Consider the following 18,921-nt stretch of genomic DNA (forward strand, 5'->3'; position numbering starts at 1 on the left):
AGTGCCTGCGTTAGTCAAAATTCCGACTCCCCCGCCCCGCTCTGATTTTGGTTAGTCCCTGCTTTTCCATTAGGTTCAGCATTCATTCAGCAGCTCAGGCTGGTGAATGGTCTGTGGAGCTAAGTCTGGCTGCTGCTTACCTTCCTGCTCCAGGATTGGGTTAATGATTCACTGTAGGCAGACGTGCGTGCAATTAGGCACATGTCCTCTAGCACAGCTGAGTTAACCGTGTAGCCCGCAGAGGAGCAAGTTTTCTTTTTCAGTGCTGGTAAGAAACAGAAAACAAAATTTAGGTTTGAGTAATAAAAGCTACCAATGCTTTTGTTCACTTCTGTCAATGTACGAGCCACACAGCAGTACTGTTTTGGGATATGTCATAAGCCTGTGATAGCCCACTGAGCGTAAGATTTTACATGGTCTGTTGTGGTAAAATAAAGAGGGCTGCTAAGATCTTGAAATAGACCTCGTGTAACGACATGGCGATTAACTAGCCTGACCTCTTGAGAAGTCTACCTTTTGAAGGTAGAATTTTGTGGGAAAAAAGTATGGTTTATTTATATAAACCAGTTGGGGTGGGTGATATTTTTTTTTTCTGCAATTTGTACTATAAAAGGGGATGCAAGGTGGGAAAGAGCTTTTATGCATGCCTTTGCTATGGCCTGTATTTCAAGCATGGCACTCAAACAGCATTATAAATGAGATCTTATATGGGAGGTTATTACTTTTGGTTCAGGAAGTGGGGAAAAATAAGCATATTTTTTGGTTTTAGTTCCAAAATAAAAGGCAGCATTTTTTTCTGCAGGATCTGTCAGAAATACAGGGACTCTGTATTATTTGTTGAGGGGCCAGCTATGACTTTCGGAATCTTGAAATGCTGTCTTTAAATCTTTCAGATCCCTTTTCACCATCTGTGCTTCTGTATTCAGCATGGAAAACTTGTGACTCAGCTAGGCAGGCGAGTCCCTTTCACTTTTGTTTCGGTAAATGTCACTCTCTATTTCTCCTGCCTTGCTGCTTTGCTTGGCTACAGTTTGTGTTGGGCTCAGCAGAAGAGAAGTGTTTGGACGAGCCTTGCTCTGTAAGCTGCATCCAGGATTTTTCTGCCTAGGAAAGTCCGAGCAGTTGAGCGTCTCTTCCCTCTTTGGGCAGAACGGTGCCAGCATGTGTCAAATGAGCAACTGCTAGGCCCTGGCTCAGGGAGTGCTCTCTCTATGCTGGTAATTTCACCAATTATCACTATGCCACTAACCTTCCTATGTCAGAGGAGGTGACCAAGGAGGTTGTGGTGTGGCAGGTCCAACTTTATCTTGCGTCCTCAGATTTCCTTGACCTCTCTGATTTTAGACTCGGAAATGATACCAAGTTGGGCGGTAATGCATGAAGATAGGTTTGCTTCCTTTTTTCATTGATTTATTTTTCCCTCCTTTTTTTTTCTTTTTTCTTTTTTGATACATTAGTTATATTTGATGCTTTCAGTTTTTGATAAGATGCAGTAAGACCGTGAAAGACTGTGCCTTTGCAGACCTAGAAGGCAGCTGGTTGGATGCCCAGGGCAGTACAATGCAGTTGCTCTCAGCATCCCAAAGTTTCTCTAGATGCCATGCTGCCAGTGTTAGGCTTTGTCCTGGTGCTTGAAAGTTCTGTTCAAGCTGGGGGAGGCAGCAAGCGGGGCTGTCAACACAGAGATGAAACTGAGCTCTGCTGAGGTTCTGCCAGGCTGAAAACTTGGCTTTCTGCAAGGTCAGTGGCAAAACTCCCATTGACTTCACTGAGTACAGGATTTCTTTGTTTTGTTTTTATCGATTGTGAGGAGGAAACTGTAGTTAATCCCTTCCCTCTGTTTTCATTTCTGTTTTCATTCAGTGTTCCCAGGTGGCAGCTTTCAGATGGGACAGCCACCCTTGTTTCAGCGTAGTCTGCCAACAGCTTCTGTAGTCATGCAATGCCAGATTTTAACATGTTTTTCATATAAGATGAAGACTATTTGATTATATTCTTTGCCTGTATTTTCTTGAAAAAGTTTTACTTGTTTTTTCAGCCATTGGTCTGATTTCAGTTTAATTGACAGAGGGAAAGATAAGCCTAATGTAATAGCTTTTTATAAGTCTCTGGAAGTTGGTGGCTGGTAGAGAGGAGAGGCCTCATAATCACCCTACTCAGAGGACAGCTACAGAATAAGGCCCAGAGTTGAAGGCAGTCATTAAGTGCTCCAGAATTGAGACAAGCTTCAGTGACACTTTTCACCTTTTTTGATATAAAAATCAGTCCTGACAAGACAAGGAAGCTGAAGGAAATCAGACGTCATTAGTATTGCTGTTCCTTTGCTTTTGACAAGGAGATGGAAATCTTTTGTCTTGGTTAAAAGACCAGCTCTAAGTTAATCACGTTTTTTGGTGCTTGCATTTGAGGTAAGTGCACCTTTTGCCGTTTCTAGTGTAGGTATGGCAGTTCATGATACAAGATAGTCCAATATGCCCTGCTTCTTGTGTGGGTTTTGTAGGCTCTGCTGAGTTTGCAGCTCACTCAGGCATGTCTGCACAATCTTGCTGTCACTGCTGCGAAGCCCTGTCGGTACTTACAGAGCAGCCTCAAGCATGTTTGCATTGGGTTATCTCTGAGTAGTATTTGAAGCTCCTAAGTGGTAGATCCGTTGGCTCTCTTGGTAATGTTTCCTCATTTGTAAGGTGTAACACCATTCCCATGGCTTCCAGTCTGCTGATGGGGGTGATACAAGGTCTTGGTTTTACTCTTTATAAAGTCCATAATGGCCCAGCCTCTTGTCTCTCTCCTGTGTCCTGAGCCAGTGGCACACATCAGTAAAATTTCCAGAATAATTGTCCCTGATTTGAATGTGTGTGATAAAGAGGGAGGGTATTTGGCTGCTTCCTCTCTTGTTTGATACTGTCTGGGTGTGTTGGCATGCCTGATTTATCAAGATTTTCTTTATAGTGTGCTCTAGTTTGCACGGCATGAGGCTGTTAAGTGCTCAGTTGATACCACATCCTTTTTTTTTGTGAGATTTAAAATCCGTTAAGTGCCACATGTGCCTACAGGATACATTAAACAGAATTTTAAATGGAAACTAACTTAAACAAATGGGTTTTGCGGACATTTAAAAATCATTAAAACATTTCTGTTCTTACTTGATAAATCAAGATCAAACTTCAGAGTCCTACTAATCATCTGTTTGATGTTGTAAGCGTATTTATCTGTGTTAACATTTGCAGATTTCTTTTTTATCAGACTTTCTGGTTTTATGTTAATGTAGGTCTCTTAACTCCAGTGCAGAGTTGGAGTAGGGTTTATTACTTTACAATGAAGTCTGTGATTTGCTTTTAATAAATCAAAATACTCAAATTCCAAATTAAACTAAGAAGTACTTGATTCCTGAGTCATGTAGAAAGAATGGAATATCTTAAAAGTGAAAGCCAAATATATGTGGTTCTCATAAGAAATTTTATTAAGCAAATCAGCACCAGAAAAATACAAGGAAAGTCAGCTGAAGCAGTGGGATTTCCTGATGAAAGCACCTGTGGCATCCGATAAATAGGGGGTCTGACAACAGTTAAAACTCTTGTGTTGAAGTTGGATGGTTCTTTATCTCATTGACATTGCGTATTTGCTTCATTAACCTTTTTTAATATACTGATGTATGTGATTTTTTACTGTGTGATGGTGTATGAATTAAGACTGAATTATAAATGCTAATTAAGAAGATGATTAAGAGAGTAAGGAATGTCTGGCATCTCTGATTCTGTTTCTCTGCAAGTGAATGTAAACTGTATCTCACAAAAAGATGTTAGATCTTTTAGGGGATTTTTTTCTGGCTCTAAAGAGAAGCATGGCAGCCCTGTAGTTCTGGTGCTGGCTTGTTCTCTGGCATGTAGTTTCTACAGTTAGAATTTACAGAATAACTGTAGATGAAAAAAGAGGGTAGAGTCATGCCTTGGTGTTCTAGATTGGGCAATCAAAAGGAAGTCTCCTTGTTTATCCTCTAGTGTGTCAGCAGGTCTGGACTTTGGAATACATAGGAACAGTGGGCATTGGACTTGGGTGCAGCCTTCCCCTCCCCGCCCCAAGAAATTTGATGTAAGGTCAGCTGTGACAAGATCACGACCGCCTCTCCAAGGGCAAGTAAAGTTGAGAGGAAGCACAGAGGCGTTCCCCCTTTTAGGAGAGCTCGGTGCTGATGGAAAATAAATAAGCTTCAGAAGGCCTGCCTGCCGTGCTTTGTGTCTCTCCTGCCTGGGACCGCCTAGTTTAAGAGATTAACTCTAAGTTTCAGAAAAAGCACAGATGCCTTCTGTGCAGCCTGTAAAGGCATAGAGCTAGTTGCTATTGATTAACTTCTGCCTAGAAATATGTATTTCTAATGTTTTGGGAAGCCCTTTTGGATCTAAGGGTGCTCTGGAACTGAGCCTCTTTACTCTGGTCCAGACCCTTTAACTTTTTATCTGTGTCCTCTTCTTTGGTACCTTAGGGTGTGTAGGTTTTCTGAGATGACTGTAATCTTGCCACCATTTGTAGACAGATGAATTAAAACCTTTGTCGTGGAGGTAGGCAGAATAACATAGCTTTAATCCTGCAACTCCCTCAACGACTATTGCCTGCCTGTTTTTGTAGGATCTGTTTGTATAAGGGTGAATGGGTGAAATGAACTTTGGTAGCATGCTCCTAGAGCATTCTCGTTAAATGAGAAATTATGATCTGTCAGCTCACAGTTAGGTGTGTTAATGTTTACCGTAGGTGTACTTACTTGAGCAGGTGATCGTTCTAAACATAATTCTTCCCTATCTGCACATCAGATGGATGCTGCTTTAAGGCTGTTTCTATTTGAAACAGATATTATTAGGAATATTATTCTATAATTCTATTATAATATATATAATTATTATATTTCATATAATATATAATTATTGTATTATTATTCTATTATTCTATAGTAATGGGATTCTCAGTAGGCGGTAGTGAGGTTAAAAAGTCTGTGGGCACAAAAATAGAGCATAGTGTGGGATACGTTTGCTCAGTAATACTGTGCAAATCCACCTCGAAGTTGCATCTTATTTGACAGTGCAAGTCACCACAGGAGAGTTTATAAATCAGCATTACTAAGCAATAAACTTTTACATTTATTTATTTAAATAGCTTATTGAAAGTGATTGTTGATAAGAGATTAAGAAAGGACAACCATACAGAAATCTATAGAGCACCTGTACCTTCAGGGGACATACCATACAATGAGAGTATTTCTGAGCTAGCCTGAGGCTTGCGTAATCATATCTTTAGTCATTGATCCCTCTAGAAACAAATTATCTTCTCATTGCTTTCATCTGTCTGCTATTAATAAACATGATGAAGACTAATGTTCATATAATATATAATTATTGTATTATTATTCTATTATTCTATAGTAATGGGATTCTCAGTAGGCGGTAGTGAGGTTAAAAAGTCTGTGGGCACAAAAATAGAGCATAGTGTGGGATACGTTTGCTCAGTAATACTGTGCAAATCCACCTCGAAGTTGCATCTTATTTGACAGTGCAAGTCACCACAGGAGAGTTTATAAATCAGCATTACTAAGCAATAAACTTTTACATTTATTTATTTAAATAGCTTATTGAAAGTGATTGTTGATAAGAGATTAAGAAAGGACAACCATACAGAAATCTATAGAGCACCTGTACCTTCAGGGGACATACCATACAATGAGAGTATTTCTGAGCTAGCCTGAGGCTTGCGTAATCATATCTTTAGTCATTGATCCCTCTAGAAACAAATTATCTTCTCATTGCTTTCATCTGTCTGCTATTAATAAACATGATGAAGACTAATGTCATGATTGGGTGTTAATAAAACTTATTCCAACTAATAAGTTACTCTTCCAGACCTAAGAGTATTACTAGAGAGCTCAGCATGGAGTTGTGGCACCCAGCACAGACGGTGAGGTGAGAGCTGTAGCATCCTCACAAAAACACATCTGACGGGTATACAGAGTGAGTGCATTTAAAGGATGCATGTTTGCCCACAACATGCAGAGGATGCAGTGCCAGCAGTGATTCCAGCTGAGCAGAAATACTCTTGGCTCTGTTTGCATGCCAGTGTTTTTCCAGAGGTGAGCATGGTTAGTAAGAATCCAGGTAGCCAACATGAACCTGACTGTAACTTCATGAATAATGCTGAGAAATCTCACTAGTTGTCTCGCCAGTTAATGATATTTTAACTTTGTGGTTTTTGCAGTTCAGCCACAGGATTTGCCATCTACAGGTAACTCCGTGTGCAGTGGCTGCCTGCATGGTTGTAGCCTCCTGTTTGCTAAACTGACCATCCTTAAAACAGCTCCATGAAGATTTGAGAGCACTGCGAACAGAACAGATTGCCCGGCAGCAGGGCTTGGGCATTTTACACTATAAGCAGCAGTATGCTGGATGTCTCTTTAAGTACATTTGGGATGCTAGCATGGATGCTTTTTTTTTTTTTTTTTCCTAACCCGTGCCATTGTGCTTAAGCATCAGTAACATAGAAATAGCATCATTCTCTTTTCCTGTTTAAGCATACCATGCAAAGTAGTCTGATTTAGTCACGGGTAAAGGAACTGGATAACATTTCAGATGAGCATGAGTGTTTTCTTCTTTTATTATTATTATTATTATTATTATTATGAATAGGATTGGCTGGCTGGTCACTGAATGCTTTGCACTAATTCAGTGCTGTTTCTGCTGCAAGTCACTTTAACAGCCATTGCCTGGCAATCTTTTGATCTTGGTCAGTGTGAAACTGGCAGGTTTTTTTAGCTCAGATGCTGGTGGCTAAACATTTGCATCCAAAAGCCTAAATGTGTGTTGCTCTTAATCAGCGTTTTGGTTCATCTGAGTCTTCTCCTCTGGCAGATGTCACTGTAAAAAGAGCAAGGTTTCACCATCGATAGCTAGTGTGCTATTTTTCTACTTTTGCTTTTCTAGACCAAATTTTTTTTAAGGTGAGGCTTGTTAACCCAACCTCCATTATGAATTGTTAGTGGGGTTTTGTTTTGATCACATCTCCCAAGCTAAAGAGTTAAAACCGTTGGTGTATCTCTGACTCAGAGATGTGGTAGTACCACAGTTCAGATTGCAGGAATTTAACATTCCAAAATAGAGTAATTAATCTATGCTTTCATGTCTCTAACCAGAAAAGACTTCTGTTCCTCTCTAGCATGTGTTTCAGCAGATGAGGCAAATAATAATGTAACGTTAGCTGCTCTCCCATTTTATTCCTCTTTACGGATGTGCAGCCTGATGGCATTGCACATGGTGGCACCAGCTCGTAGTGTGGTCTTTGCCACACGCTGAACGTGTGGGTGGTATCTCAAAAGTCCTGTGATACAGCTACTAGGCCAGACCTTGCAGTGCTTACTCAGGCAGTGTTTTCATTAACTGCAGTGGGCATCTACCCAAATCCTAGCATTTGGCTGCTTTTTAAAAGGTTTTCTCTAGGGCTTGTGTTCTGTTTTGTTTTGGGAACTGATACAGGTAGATCTGTTAGGCTGTCTAGTGTGACTGTGGTTAATGGGTGTAAAAGAATTTGTAGGCTGCAGTGTTATTCCTTGATCAGTTAAAGCCCACCCCACGTACATCTCCGTCCTTGCTTTCACTCTAAGTGAGGGCTCTCTAAAGTAGCAGTGGGGTGAATTGCATGGCCCGTGCACTACAGGAAGTCAGGTTAGTATGCGTAGGGCTTCTTCTGGCCCTAAAAAGTGACTGTATCATGGAACTGATATGTCAACCACTTTGTACTGGATCTTGAGAGAATGCCTCAGTGACTGGAAGGAGGATTAGGCTTTTATTGGAAGATAAGACACTCTTAATCAAAAGTGTGGGTGATGTGTAAAAAAGTGTATTTGAGGATACCAGCCGTAGGCTAACAAATCATTTGGTGTTCCTGCCAGAGGTTGAGCTTTCCATAGTTCAGCTACGTAGTGTCAGTGCAGGTGTCTTGAGTCACGGCCAGATGGAAGCCGGTTTTCTCTTTTGGCAGCTGTGCAATGCTTCAGAAATAGCGGAGTGGCCAGGTCTCTGCTGTGTGTTGGGACACAGCCTCTCATGAAATGGGTCAGATCTGGGGACATGTCCCTGGTAAGCAAATTTTATAACAATGAGTTTATTCACTTGTACATTTGAGACTGGGAAACTGCAGCACAGTGCTTCTTCATGATTGATCGGTTAAGTTAGTGAAAAGTTTGGAATTAGAATGTTAGGAACTACTTCCATTAGATTGTATCATCTCCCCTTGACTTTTGTTTATTTTTCTTTAATTTCACACTTGGGCAAGCATGGTCATGTACTTCCATCCCTGCTTCCTCTTCTACAAATGCTCTCGTTCATTTTGCTTCTGGTCTTTTTTTTTTTGTTGTTCTGGCATTAAAACTTCATTTTTAAAGTAAGTAAAGCTGTAGGGTTTCTCATCAGTAGAATTAAATAGAAGATCAAAAATATAATTAAATAACTTTCATTTCTTTGCCAAAAACAAATTATTTTTTCTTGTCTATTTTGGGTGACTTTATCATACCCGCAAGGGAGTAATTTTCATCATGTCTGTCAGTGCGATCCTGCCTTAGAAATGGAACGATCTTTTAAAAGCAATATGAAATTCAAGAGAAGAGCACAATATAACTCCATACTGTGCTAGCCAGGGAATTCAGAGTAAAGACTGTTTTAAAAAAAAAAAATTAAAAAAAAAAAAGTAACGTAGGGAATCCTAATTGTTCCCTGAGCCATATTAACATGGGAGTAATCCAGTTCATTATATCTTAGTGTCGGCTGAAGATTTCAGCTGTTCAGCAAGTGTAATATTTTTGTAGTTTTATAAATGTTACAGGATGCTGAAAAATAGTACTGGGAAAAAGTTACTGTAAGTTACTATATTTTAGACGTGTAATTAGTTACTGTGTATGAGACATTTAAAGGCATAAGTTACCTGTATTGCATATATTTGTAATGAATCAGTATATTTTGCCTGCGATAGACTGAGTAAAATTGAGAATGTTCTTTGATTTTTTTTATTTCTTTTATTCCCCTCCTCTCCTCCCAAATAAAAAGCAAACCAAAACATGAGTTTAATTGGTTAATTTAAGTGTTACAGATGACAAAGTGGAATGGAGCTCTAGTTTACGATGTAGGGCTGTCTGGATGAACTCCTGCCTCTTTGGTAGCTATGGATATTATCATGCTCTCCTGGTTTCTGTTCTCCATCTATGTGGGATTTGTTTAACTTTTGTTTCCCATTTTCAGAATTCTTGAGGTGCCTTTATGTTGGTGCTAGTCTATTTCCTTTACATTTGTGTTGCGTTATAATTTTTCTGAGCTGCTGCATCTAGAAGCTGAAAGGATTTTACTTACAAAGAGGGAACTTGGCATATCATTAGTTCCAATGCAGTGGGTGTCTTTTTCCCAGCCTGTGATCTGGGTTTTCTTTGTTTTGCCATGAGCAATGAATGGTGAAAAAGAAATGTTCTCTGAAGGGTATCTATCTACTTTGCAGGCTAGATCACTAGGCAGGGGTGACTTGAATCATGCTGTCTGTGTCTTGATGGTGTGGGGTATGAGGTGTGCCTCAGGGCTGGATTTCTAGCTTTGCTGTGCAAGTTGCCAGAGAGAGAGAGAGAGAGGGTACTTGCGTGCTTTTTTTTTCCCCAAACAGCAGTGTGCACTGTGCCTCAGGGCTGGGTTTCTAGCTTTGCTGTGCAAGTTGCTAGAGAGAGGGAGAGAGAGAGAGAGAGAGAGAGAGGGTACTCGCGTGCTTTTTTTTCCCCCAAACAGCAGTGTGCATAGATTTCCCCTCAAAAGACTGTAGGATTGCAATCACTTCAAAGTTGAGGGTGTTTACTTCAGTGTCTCCCATTTATTTTCCACCCAAGGGACACTGTGTTTGTGTACCACGCTCATCACTGAGCACCCTCATGTTGATTTATTCCTCCTCATTATGAGATGGATTGCACACAAATGTCACAGAGAAGCCCTCTGCAACTGTTCCAGCCTTGTGCATTGACAAGATTGCAAATTGACTTGACTGGGTTGGAGGTCCTGTGCTATTTAATGACCATATCAAAAACGAGTGTTGACTATAATTCTGCTGTGTTGAGGGTTGGTTCGGTTTTTTGGTTTGGTTTGAGTTCGTTGCTCTTGTTTGGTTGGTGGGGGGTTTTTTTTGTTTGTTTGAAATGAATGGTTAGAGAGAGAATTGGCATAGAAAGGACTAGATTCTACAAACTGGTGTAGTATGGAACTCTTGCCAAACTCCTGCTGACATCCATGGGATGAAGCCTGCCCCGTACCTGTTAAGTTGCCTTTGCTTTACAGGGCAGAGAGGGTTCCAGACTTTTTTGAGCATGGTGGAAATGTGTAGGATCACTTCTTTTTGTGTGTGTGTGTGTGTGTCTGTTAGACCTTATCTGAAGAAAGACAATCTCTGCATAGCATTGCCATGAGGGTGGAAGTCCCATAGACCACTTCTGTTTGAAATAGAGGTCATGTTTTTCAGCATGGCATTGTAAAGTCCACGTGACATCCTATTGCTTGGTAGTTACATATTAATAAAGGTCCAAAGGGCTTGTCTTATCTTGTCTTCAAGTTCTTAATCCAGTGAAACTTTTCTTTGTTTCTGTTGCATTTCTTCTACGTGCTGTACTACAGAAACGCTGGTCTCGTTGGTCATTTTGCTTCTTGGTTTTCCTTTTCATTTTGGGAAGCCTGACACGGCTATTGAGAACAGTGCTGGTAGGTTATTTAAGTATTCTGCCTAATTATTTCATGACTATATGCATCTTTTCAGCTCACAGTAAAGTGAGATGAACTATTTCAAGTCTTGGTAAAAGGCACTGTACATTCGTGTATTAGAATCAGCTGCTTGTTTTTACGCTGTCTCCTTATCAAGGGCTGGATCAGAGCATTCATGTAACTGCGGGTGAATCACAGGTTTGACGTGTTCCTGCCTGTAACTTCATCTGCAGACTAATAGTGGGAAGGGGGGCTTGACAAGTGTCTCAGTGCTGAGCACAGTGGAAGATGTTTGTGGGAAGAAAATTGCTGTTTAGCTAAATTTAGTTTGAAATTAGCTCATACTGAAGACTGATAGGCAACTTTTTTTATAGTATGTTGTGTTTATAGTGTGGAAGGTACCCATGTTTAAAACAGACTTTTAAATCACACACTTTCTCTGGGCGCTATTTTAGTGGGGGAACAAAAAGGCTTTTATTATGGAGTGCTTTTTTATTTTCCTTTATAACCATCCTAGCTCTGACAGAGAAAGCTGAATTCTTTTTCTGACTCGCATTCAATAGTACTACTGGGCTTCTCTGTACCTTCCAAGGGCAGTTGCTGGAGCCTGTCAGAAAGCAGCTGCTCGTGCAGATGCAAGGTAGAGCTAGAGCTGTGGATTTCAGCCTGTGGTTCATGGAGCTACTTTCTACTACTGAGATGTTTCATAAAGTTGGCTAGGATATGCAAATCTGTGCCACATATTGCTCTACAAATGTGAACTTTGAAGGGATCTGCTTCCACTGAAGTAGTCTGAAACCTGTCTTTTGGAAAAGAGTTGAAAACCAGGCATTTAAAGCAGTCGCAGTGTTTCAAGAGCATGTGTAGTCACTATTGTGGAAAGGTTCGTATGAGGTCACCTGAACTGTTGCTAGGTTAGACAGACTGTAGTGGGAATGTTTTCTCTTTTTCTTTCTCTGATGTCTCTGAAGGAAACAGACCCGCACTGTCCTTTCTGCACAAAAGAAAAGGAGGATTGTAGTATCTAAAAGGCCCTGACCATGTAATGCCAAAAAGAATACACATTGTTACGTATTTTATGGAGGTAAAGCGAACATTGCTGGTCAATGTATAGCTGATGCTTTTGATGGTATGATGCCTGATTTCCTGACACACACACCCGCCCCCAGCCCCAAGCAGTGTGGTGCAAGGTCTGTAACTGCAGAATTGGTTGCAAGGAGTACTTAAAAGTGGCCGAATAAAAATCGCACTGCCATTTCAGAGCTAGAAATTGGTATTAAGGTGTCTGACCTTGTTTGTCTGTTCCTTCAGAAAAACAGATGCAGCTTTGTTATTGCCAGGGAACAAACACGTGTGTAGCATACTCCCAATTTACTTCCAGCTCCTTCATCAGCTTCAAAACTCAGTCGTTCTTCACTTCTCCCCTGGTTTCAAGTCTCTTCAGTTTCAGCTGTTTTCAGTTTTGTGTTTATTTTTTTACCATTGCTTTATTTCCTTTATCTCTGTTCACTGTGAGATCTGGAATTTACAAATCCAGCTAAATCATAATCAAAAAGAACTACTTCTGCCAGGTGCGGGACACTTGCCTGCTTCTTTTCTTCCCACCCCCTCTGGTGCTTTGTATTGTAGATTGTCCCCCACATTATAGGACAAGCTTTAAAAACAAAAAAGAAAAGCTTGTTTTAAGAAACAAGTTGATACGAATCTCTGTAGCTACTTATATTGATGCAGTTGATGTTATGGAGGGCAAGAATTACATCATTTGTAAATTGATCTGAAGTCCTTAAACGTTGGACTGCATGATTGTAAAGCTACGTTGGCATGATCTGGATTTATGCAAAACTCCCATGTCTCTCGCCACCTGCTTACAAATAGCAACTGTAGCCAAACGTAAAGGGATCTGAGCAGAAGATGAATCCCAATTTATTTTTTTTTTCTTTTATAGACAAGTAAATAAATTAAGAGCTTGGTTCGTGGACATACTGAAAGTCAAAGTAGTTTGACAAACAATGAAGCCTTGAACTTTTTATCATCACCTCCATGGGGAGGAGCGTAGGAGCTGCAAGTTAGTGACTGATGACTGCATGACTCATCGGGCGTGTGTAAGATAAAAAGTGAATGTTCAGGGAAAATTTCCCATGGAAGAGAAATTGCTGTCTAATAATAAAAAATACGGCAGTAGCTCTCCCTGCATATTCGTAGGGAATGCTATTTGTTACCCACAAAAGAAAGGAAGTATCTGCATCACCGCTAATTTGACAGTGTCCTGCTGAGGTCTCACTGAAATGTGCATTTTCAGGGCAGCATAGTGATTTTTTGCAAGTCGAGATGTCATAGAAATTGTTGGTCAAATGCAAATACTGATTAAAAAGTGTAAAGGATTTGCATTGTTTCTGAATTTTTATTTTTTTTTTTTTTGATGTGATGTAGCTCGCTCTTTTTTCTCTGCCAGGAGCTTGCATTGGTAATCCAAACTGTATGTTTAGCCTTTTTATCTGTGAGAATACACCTTGTCTCTAACTAAAAAAGAGTTTGGTTTGGTATTAATCCTGTTCAGTTTTTAATTCCCCCTGCCCCAACACAGTTTTGCCCTTGGCTAATTCAACCACTAAGCTTTGCAGCCTTTTAAAGGGTTAGCGTGCTTTTTCTGTACTCTTCTCTTCTGGACCTCTGTTGTGGTTCTCAGGGTGAAAATGATGTGTAGAATCACGATCTTTTCTTGCACCCCTAAAACCAGGCAGATTAAAAAATGCAGGCAGTAAGCCTGGGTGATAATTTCTCAGTAAATATTTTACTCCTTTTTCCATCTGTTACACTGAAATCTGACTTAAACCAGGCATAAATCTAGTCAGAAGAGGTCACTGGGATATTAATCACCAGAATTAATCCTCTTAGACATGTGCTTGGTATGAGGCCAGCTATTCAGAAGTTTAACAGCACACATATGTTGCTTATCTGTCTGGCAGCTTGCCAATGAAGTAAACTTCGAGTTCGTGGTGGATTTGTATCTCTGCAAAGTACACTGCTTGTTTGGTGCAAGTTGACGCAGCTTTTCTCTATGTCGCCTGTGGCACATAGCCTGCTGCTGAAGAATGAGTTCTCTTCAGGCTGTTTTCAAAGAGCTAGAGTCTCTTAGCGTTGCATGGTTAAGAAGCGGTATCATTCATGGTTGACCTTTTCATGGTGCTTCCCTATGAAGTATGACGAGCCAAATTTAATACTACTTGCTCAGAGCAGAGGAAGAGACGATATTTCAAGTAGAGTAATACTGTGGAACCCAAGTATAGATGAATGAAACCTCACCCTGCCTCCACTCCTGCCATTCTGACTTGGAGGAAACATTCATTTACGGAAATAAAACTCTTTCTTGAGTCAGGTCTGGACTGGACCCAGTATTTCTGTTTCTCTCTTCATAGGAGCATGCTTCATACTCGACAGAATAATGATTATTTCATATCCTAATTATGGAACTGATTCATCCCCTGGGGCATGGAAAGCAAACAGTAGGAGTGAGCACATCATTAAAAAATTAGCATATTTTTAGAGAGGAGGTAAAAATAAAATGCAGCTCCATTGAAAAGTTTCATGACAAAGAGAAGTGGCTTGCATTAGAGGAACTTTTTAAAACAGTCTGAGATTACAGCTGAAATAACATATTTTCTTATTAATGTGTTTATACTTTGCTCGCGAGAAATTACTGATTTTCTTCTTGCCTTTATTTCTCAAGGAGAAGAATGAAAGCTCGTGCTCCTCCTCCACCAAATCAAGCTCCCGCAGCAAGTAGAATTCACAGTGAGCACAAGTCACCTGCAGAGATAGCTGTAATTTCTGATCAGAACCTTGTGAGCATGAAGGAGAACATGATAAACAGATCAGTGGACTTCACAGTCATTTTACCCAGCGGGGTGGAGCAGAAGAGCACAGTACAAGGAAGGTAAGGCTTTGATTAGCTCCCACTTTCTGGAGCCCTCCATTCCCAGTGGGATACTTGCTGATATTAATGCCTCCCTTTCCGGGTTGCTGGGGTTTCTCTGTCATGCTTCTCTCTGCATTTTAGGCAGCTGTTGTACCAGAGAGTCCTGAGAGCCATGTATAAAGGACCCTCTCTGCTGGGGCAGGATGGATTTAGCAGCTATTGTGTCACTGTTTTCCCCAGGGATCACCCTCAGCACTTGTATGGATCCGTCTCTTCCATGTAGTGCCACTGGGCTTGTCTTAGGATGTATCGCATCTCATAATACAGAGGGGTTTTGGTGCAGTGGAAGTAGGTGATGCTGGCAAACAGCAATCCTGACAGCATGCCTGTCTGGAGTCGTGCCGAGAAGCAAGCTCAGAAGATGAATGATTCATCACATTCAGAGATCCTGCCTGCACAAATACATTGCGATTGTGTAGACAGCAAAGCATCTGCTGGTATTTAGGAAGCCTTTTCTTTATAAAAATGCACTGTTTGTTTCATGGGAAGAGAGAGGTTCTCGTTGTCACTGGGTACAATCAAGGGCAAATTGTGTTGGAAAGGCAGTTTTGAGATCATTTTCTTCACCATGGGAGCTCTTCCTTCTCCTCATTCTCTCTGTGAAAGAGGGAACCATTACTTTATGAAAGAATTTGGAAGCATATAAAAAATATATTCGGTACTATGGTGAAACTAGCAAACGATGGTGTGATCAGCAGTGGTCAATAAACTGTAGAAAGTGGTAATACCAGATTAGGAGGATGTGTAGATGCCTGTTGCTAAATCTACTTTACATTTGGGGTTTGCAGTAGTTAGTCTGCATTCCTGTAAAGCTACTCTTCTTGGTCCGGTCTGTTAGTATATTTTGACTGTTTGTCCATTAGTGTACTTTGATGGCTGAGGAGGATGTGTACAGCAGCACACAGTGTCTGGTACTTCATTCTTCCCCCTACTTTTCTTGTAGAAATTAGCATTTGCTTAGCCACTCTCGCGAGACTAGTGCAACCAGTGTGGGTCAGCCTCAAAGCCAGAGTGATGTTAAAGGAAAGCAGTGCTTATCAGAGCTCTCAAATTATGCATTTAGCAATTGATTTTTTTATAGGGAGATTTAGACTTAATGAGAGAAAGAAGAGAACAAGCCTGGAAAGTAGAACAGTACATGAAACTCAGTGGCCGTTAGATCCCAAAGAAAGCTGGTATTTCATTGGCAAATGCAAGCCGCCTGGGAGCTAACAAGAGGCTAATCTTCACGCAGCATTTTGTATAGAGAGAGATATAATTGCCGTATGAGTAGAAAAGATTTTCTTTTCCCTAAAAAAAAATAATTAAAAAAATCAACCCCCAAAACAAACACTCCAAGAGCACTACAGGAGTGGTGTTTTTAATGTGACCTTTTGAAGAACATAAAAGCTACGATAGCAGAGAACAAATGGAAAATCACTGTACGATAAACATTCTGTCTCTCGCACAGATGTTTATTAGCACTACCATTGCTATCACATAACACTGAGACGGAGTATTTTGCTTATTAGAGTCTTTGGTTTGTGGACTAAAACCTGAAAGAAATACTGAAAATTAAACCTTAGATGTTTCTGTGGAGTTATTTATATTGTCTACATTAGGCACTCTAAGCAAGCAAAATGTTCTCTTCATTGTTCTGTGAAGGTGCCCACTTCTCTCCGTTGGCTGCATGACAGGTCTAGGCGGCAGTTAAATTCCTGCTTGTGCTAATCACCAGTGCTTAACCTAGGTAGTAGGTATTCTCCCTCAGCACTGTCTTGAGCACGTGGAGTGGAGAGTTAGTGACAAATGTCAGGCACTGATAGCCAGCTGTGGAAAGTGGAAGATTATGGAAACTGAGGAGCAGAGTAAATCATCCTAGCAAGTTAGGAAATAAGAAAAGGATACCCTGTAACGAGCCCTGTATTACAGTGGCATCAGTCTGTGAACAGACCTGGTGTGTGCTGCTGTTCTTTCTAATCACTGGAAGATGAAATTTTCTGTACATTAACACAGGTTACGTTTTTAGGGCTGTGGAATTAAAAAAAAAAAAAGGTCAAGAGCATCTGAAATTTTTAGGGGATGGACTGTCTTAAGTTTCCCGGTTTGGGTGAAAGCCCAGGCTTTTTCGTTGTCTTGCATTGTTTTGACATTGCAAACTGGACAGCCACAAAATGTGGTGATACTCAGAGGTAAACATTTAATGATGAAGATACTGGATTAAAAAAAATTGTGTTTTCGTTTAGTTTGAAGCAAGAATGGGAGCCAGTGCAGGTAATAAATTCTTTTTCCTGTTCACTCTTTTTATCTATGGTGATATCACAGAAGGACATTTCAGACAAATTCTGCTGTTGTTTATATTGCTATAAATCTTCAGTATTTTCATTGCCATCATTAAAACTGCATTCTGCAAAATCTGGTTTTGGGTGCCCTGGGGAAATAGTTTTTCTGTTGCAGAAAAATTTGCAAAACCTTGCCCTGGGCATCATCATAATGAAAAATGGTTCTGTAATTTTAGGAAAGCAGTTCACAGAGCAATGAAGTACACTAGAGGATGTTTGAAAACATAACTGCTGTAGTTAATTAGTATCACTTAAGGTTATTATAAATGAACCAAGTAAAAAGTCAAAATTATCTCTTTCAGTTCATTGTATGTAAACAAAGCAGCATAGCATTAATTTTACTTTGTTCTCTATATAGAAAGTTCCTAAAATTATCAGCGATAGGGCAGAAAATTCTCATTAAATTTTCTTGAAAGACGGTTCAGGAAAAAAATAAAGTATGTGCCATTTAAAGATATTTTATTGGAATCTGGATTTTCTAAGTAGGTTTATTTATAAAAATTAACTCAAGCTGAGTCTCTTTCTTAAGAGTTTATTGCCATCTTGTAACAGACAATTTATTCCAGATTTTGGAAATATGTAGTGCAGATTTTAGGACAAAGTTGAGTCCTTAAGCAGTATGTGCAGCAATAAAAAGGTATTGAAAAACATTTTTCTTTTTTGAAATAATTAGTCTCTGTGAACTCTATTGTAAAACATTCAAAAGTATCCTTGAAAAACTGCTAGCCTTCCCCCCCTCAAAAGGGTTATAAAATACACCCCACCCCCCCCCCCCCCGACTAATCTATATTTGTACTGTTGTGTGAGAGCTATATGATGTTGTGATAGATAGAGCATTGGCCACTTATACAGTTTATGCATATAGATCTGTAGCACATCCACAGAAAGTGTTAGCAGGTCTGATGGAGGCGATGAGTAGACGTTTAGAAAGAAGGTAAGTGAAAAAGCTCACAAAAATTACCAGAAAACTTTTCTGTTTGTAATTCTCACTACCTGCAGTGGGTAACCTATAAATAAATGCATTGTGTCTGTCTCCATTCGCGTTGAGTGACGCTGAGAAGGACTTCTGATTAACACAGATACAGACCTTCCGTGTCAGCAGCTTGAGAAGTCAGTAGTATTTGAAATATATTGTAGAATAATGGGGATGTTTAAAACTAAATGATGTTTGGTTTGGAGTTGTTGACACATGGGTGACTGATAGGCAGTAGACTGGACAGTTGTTGCTCCTGCTGTTATCTTACATGTTACACGTATGTGTGATGCACAGATAGCAGGGTGGTAGAAGAAATAATAAACCAGCTGAAGCTGTAGTGCCATTCTGCGAGTACTGGAGGGCTGAGCTCAGTGCATATGTGTTATATGGAGCATGAAGCTAATGTCATCACAGAAAGAATATTCTCACATAATTCTCATAAGAGACTTAAATGATACTAATTGTGGGCTTAGATCTCAACATACAGAATGGTGTCTCAAGAAAGACTGAAGGTGTGAAATCAGCCCAGGTTGGTAAAACATGGAAGAAATGTTGTTAGAAGCAGATGAACAGGGAACATACAGCAAAAGGGTTAAAAATGACCTTAACTAAATAGGGGTCAGGTCAAAACTACAGTATTTCAGTGTAGGCTTAAAAAAAAAAACAACTTACTAGAATAATTTATGGAATAATTTATGTTGGAAGGAGCCACTGGAACTCAACTTGCTCTAACTCCTTGCTCAGTGCAGGTCTCACAAGAGCAGGTTGCTCAGGGCTGTTTCCAGGCAAATTTGAATACCTCCAGGGAAGAGGTTTCCGAACCTCACTGTACCCTTGTTCCAGGGCTTGACCATCCTTATGGTGAAAAAAATGTTTCCATGTACCTAAATGGAATTT

General features: G+C 40.1%; 1 protein-coding gene across 1 annotated transcript in view; it reads left to right on the top strand.

Annotated features, from left to right (window-relative positions):
* COBL (cordon-bleu WH2 repeat protein) overlaps positions 1–18,921 on the top strand; it is a 204,337-nt gene that overhangs the window by 78,958 nt on the left and 106,458 nt on the right. The window contains 1 exon segment of the mRNA XM_035894139.1: positions 14,479–14,685. Coding sequence (XP_035750032.1) covers positions 14,479–14,685 — 207 coding nt within the window.

The sequence above is a fragment of the Egretta garzetta genome, unplaced genomic scaffold (genome assembly GCF_000687185.1).
Source record: "Egretta garzetta isolate BGI_Z169 unplaced genomic scaffold, ASM68718v1 scaffold264, whole genome shotgun sequence".
NCBI lineage: Eukaryota > Metazoa > Chordata > Aves > Pelecaniformes > Ardeidae > Egretta > Egretta garzetta.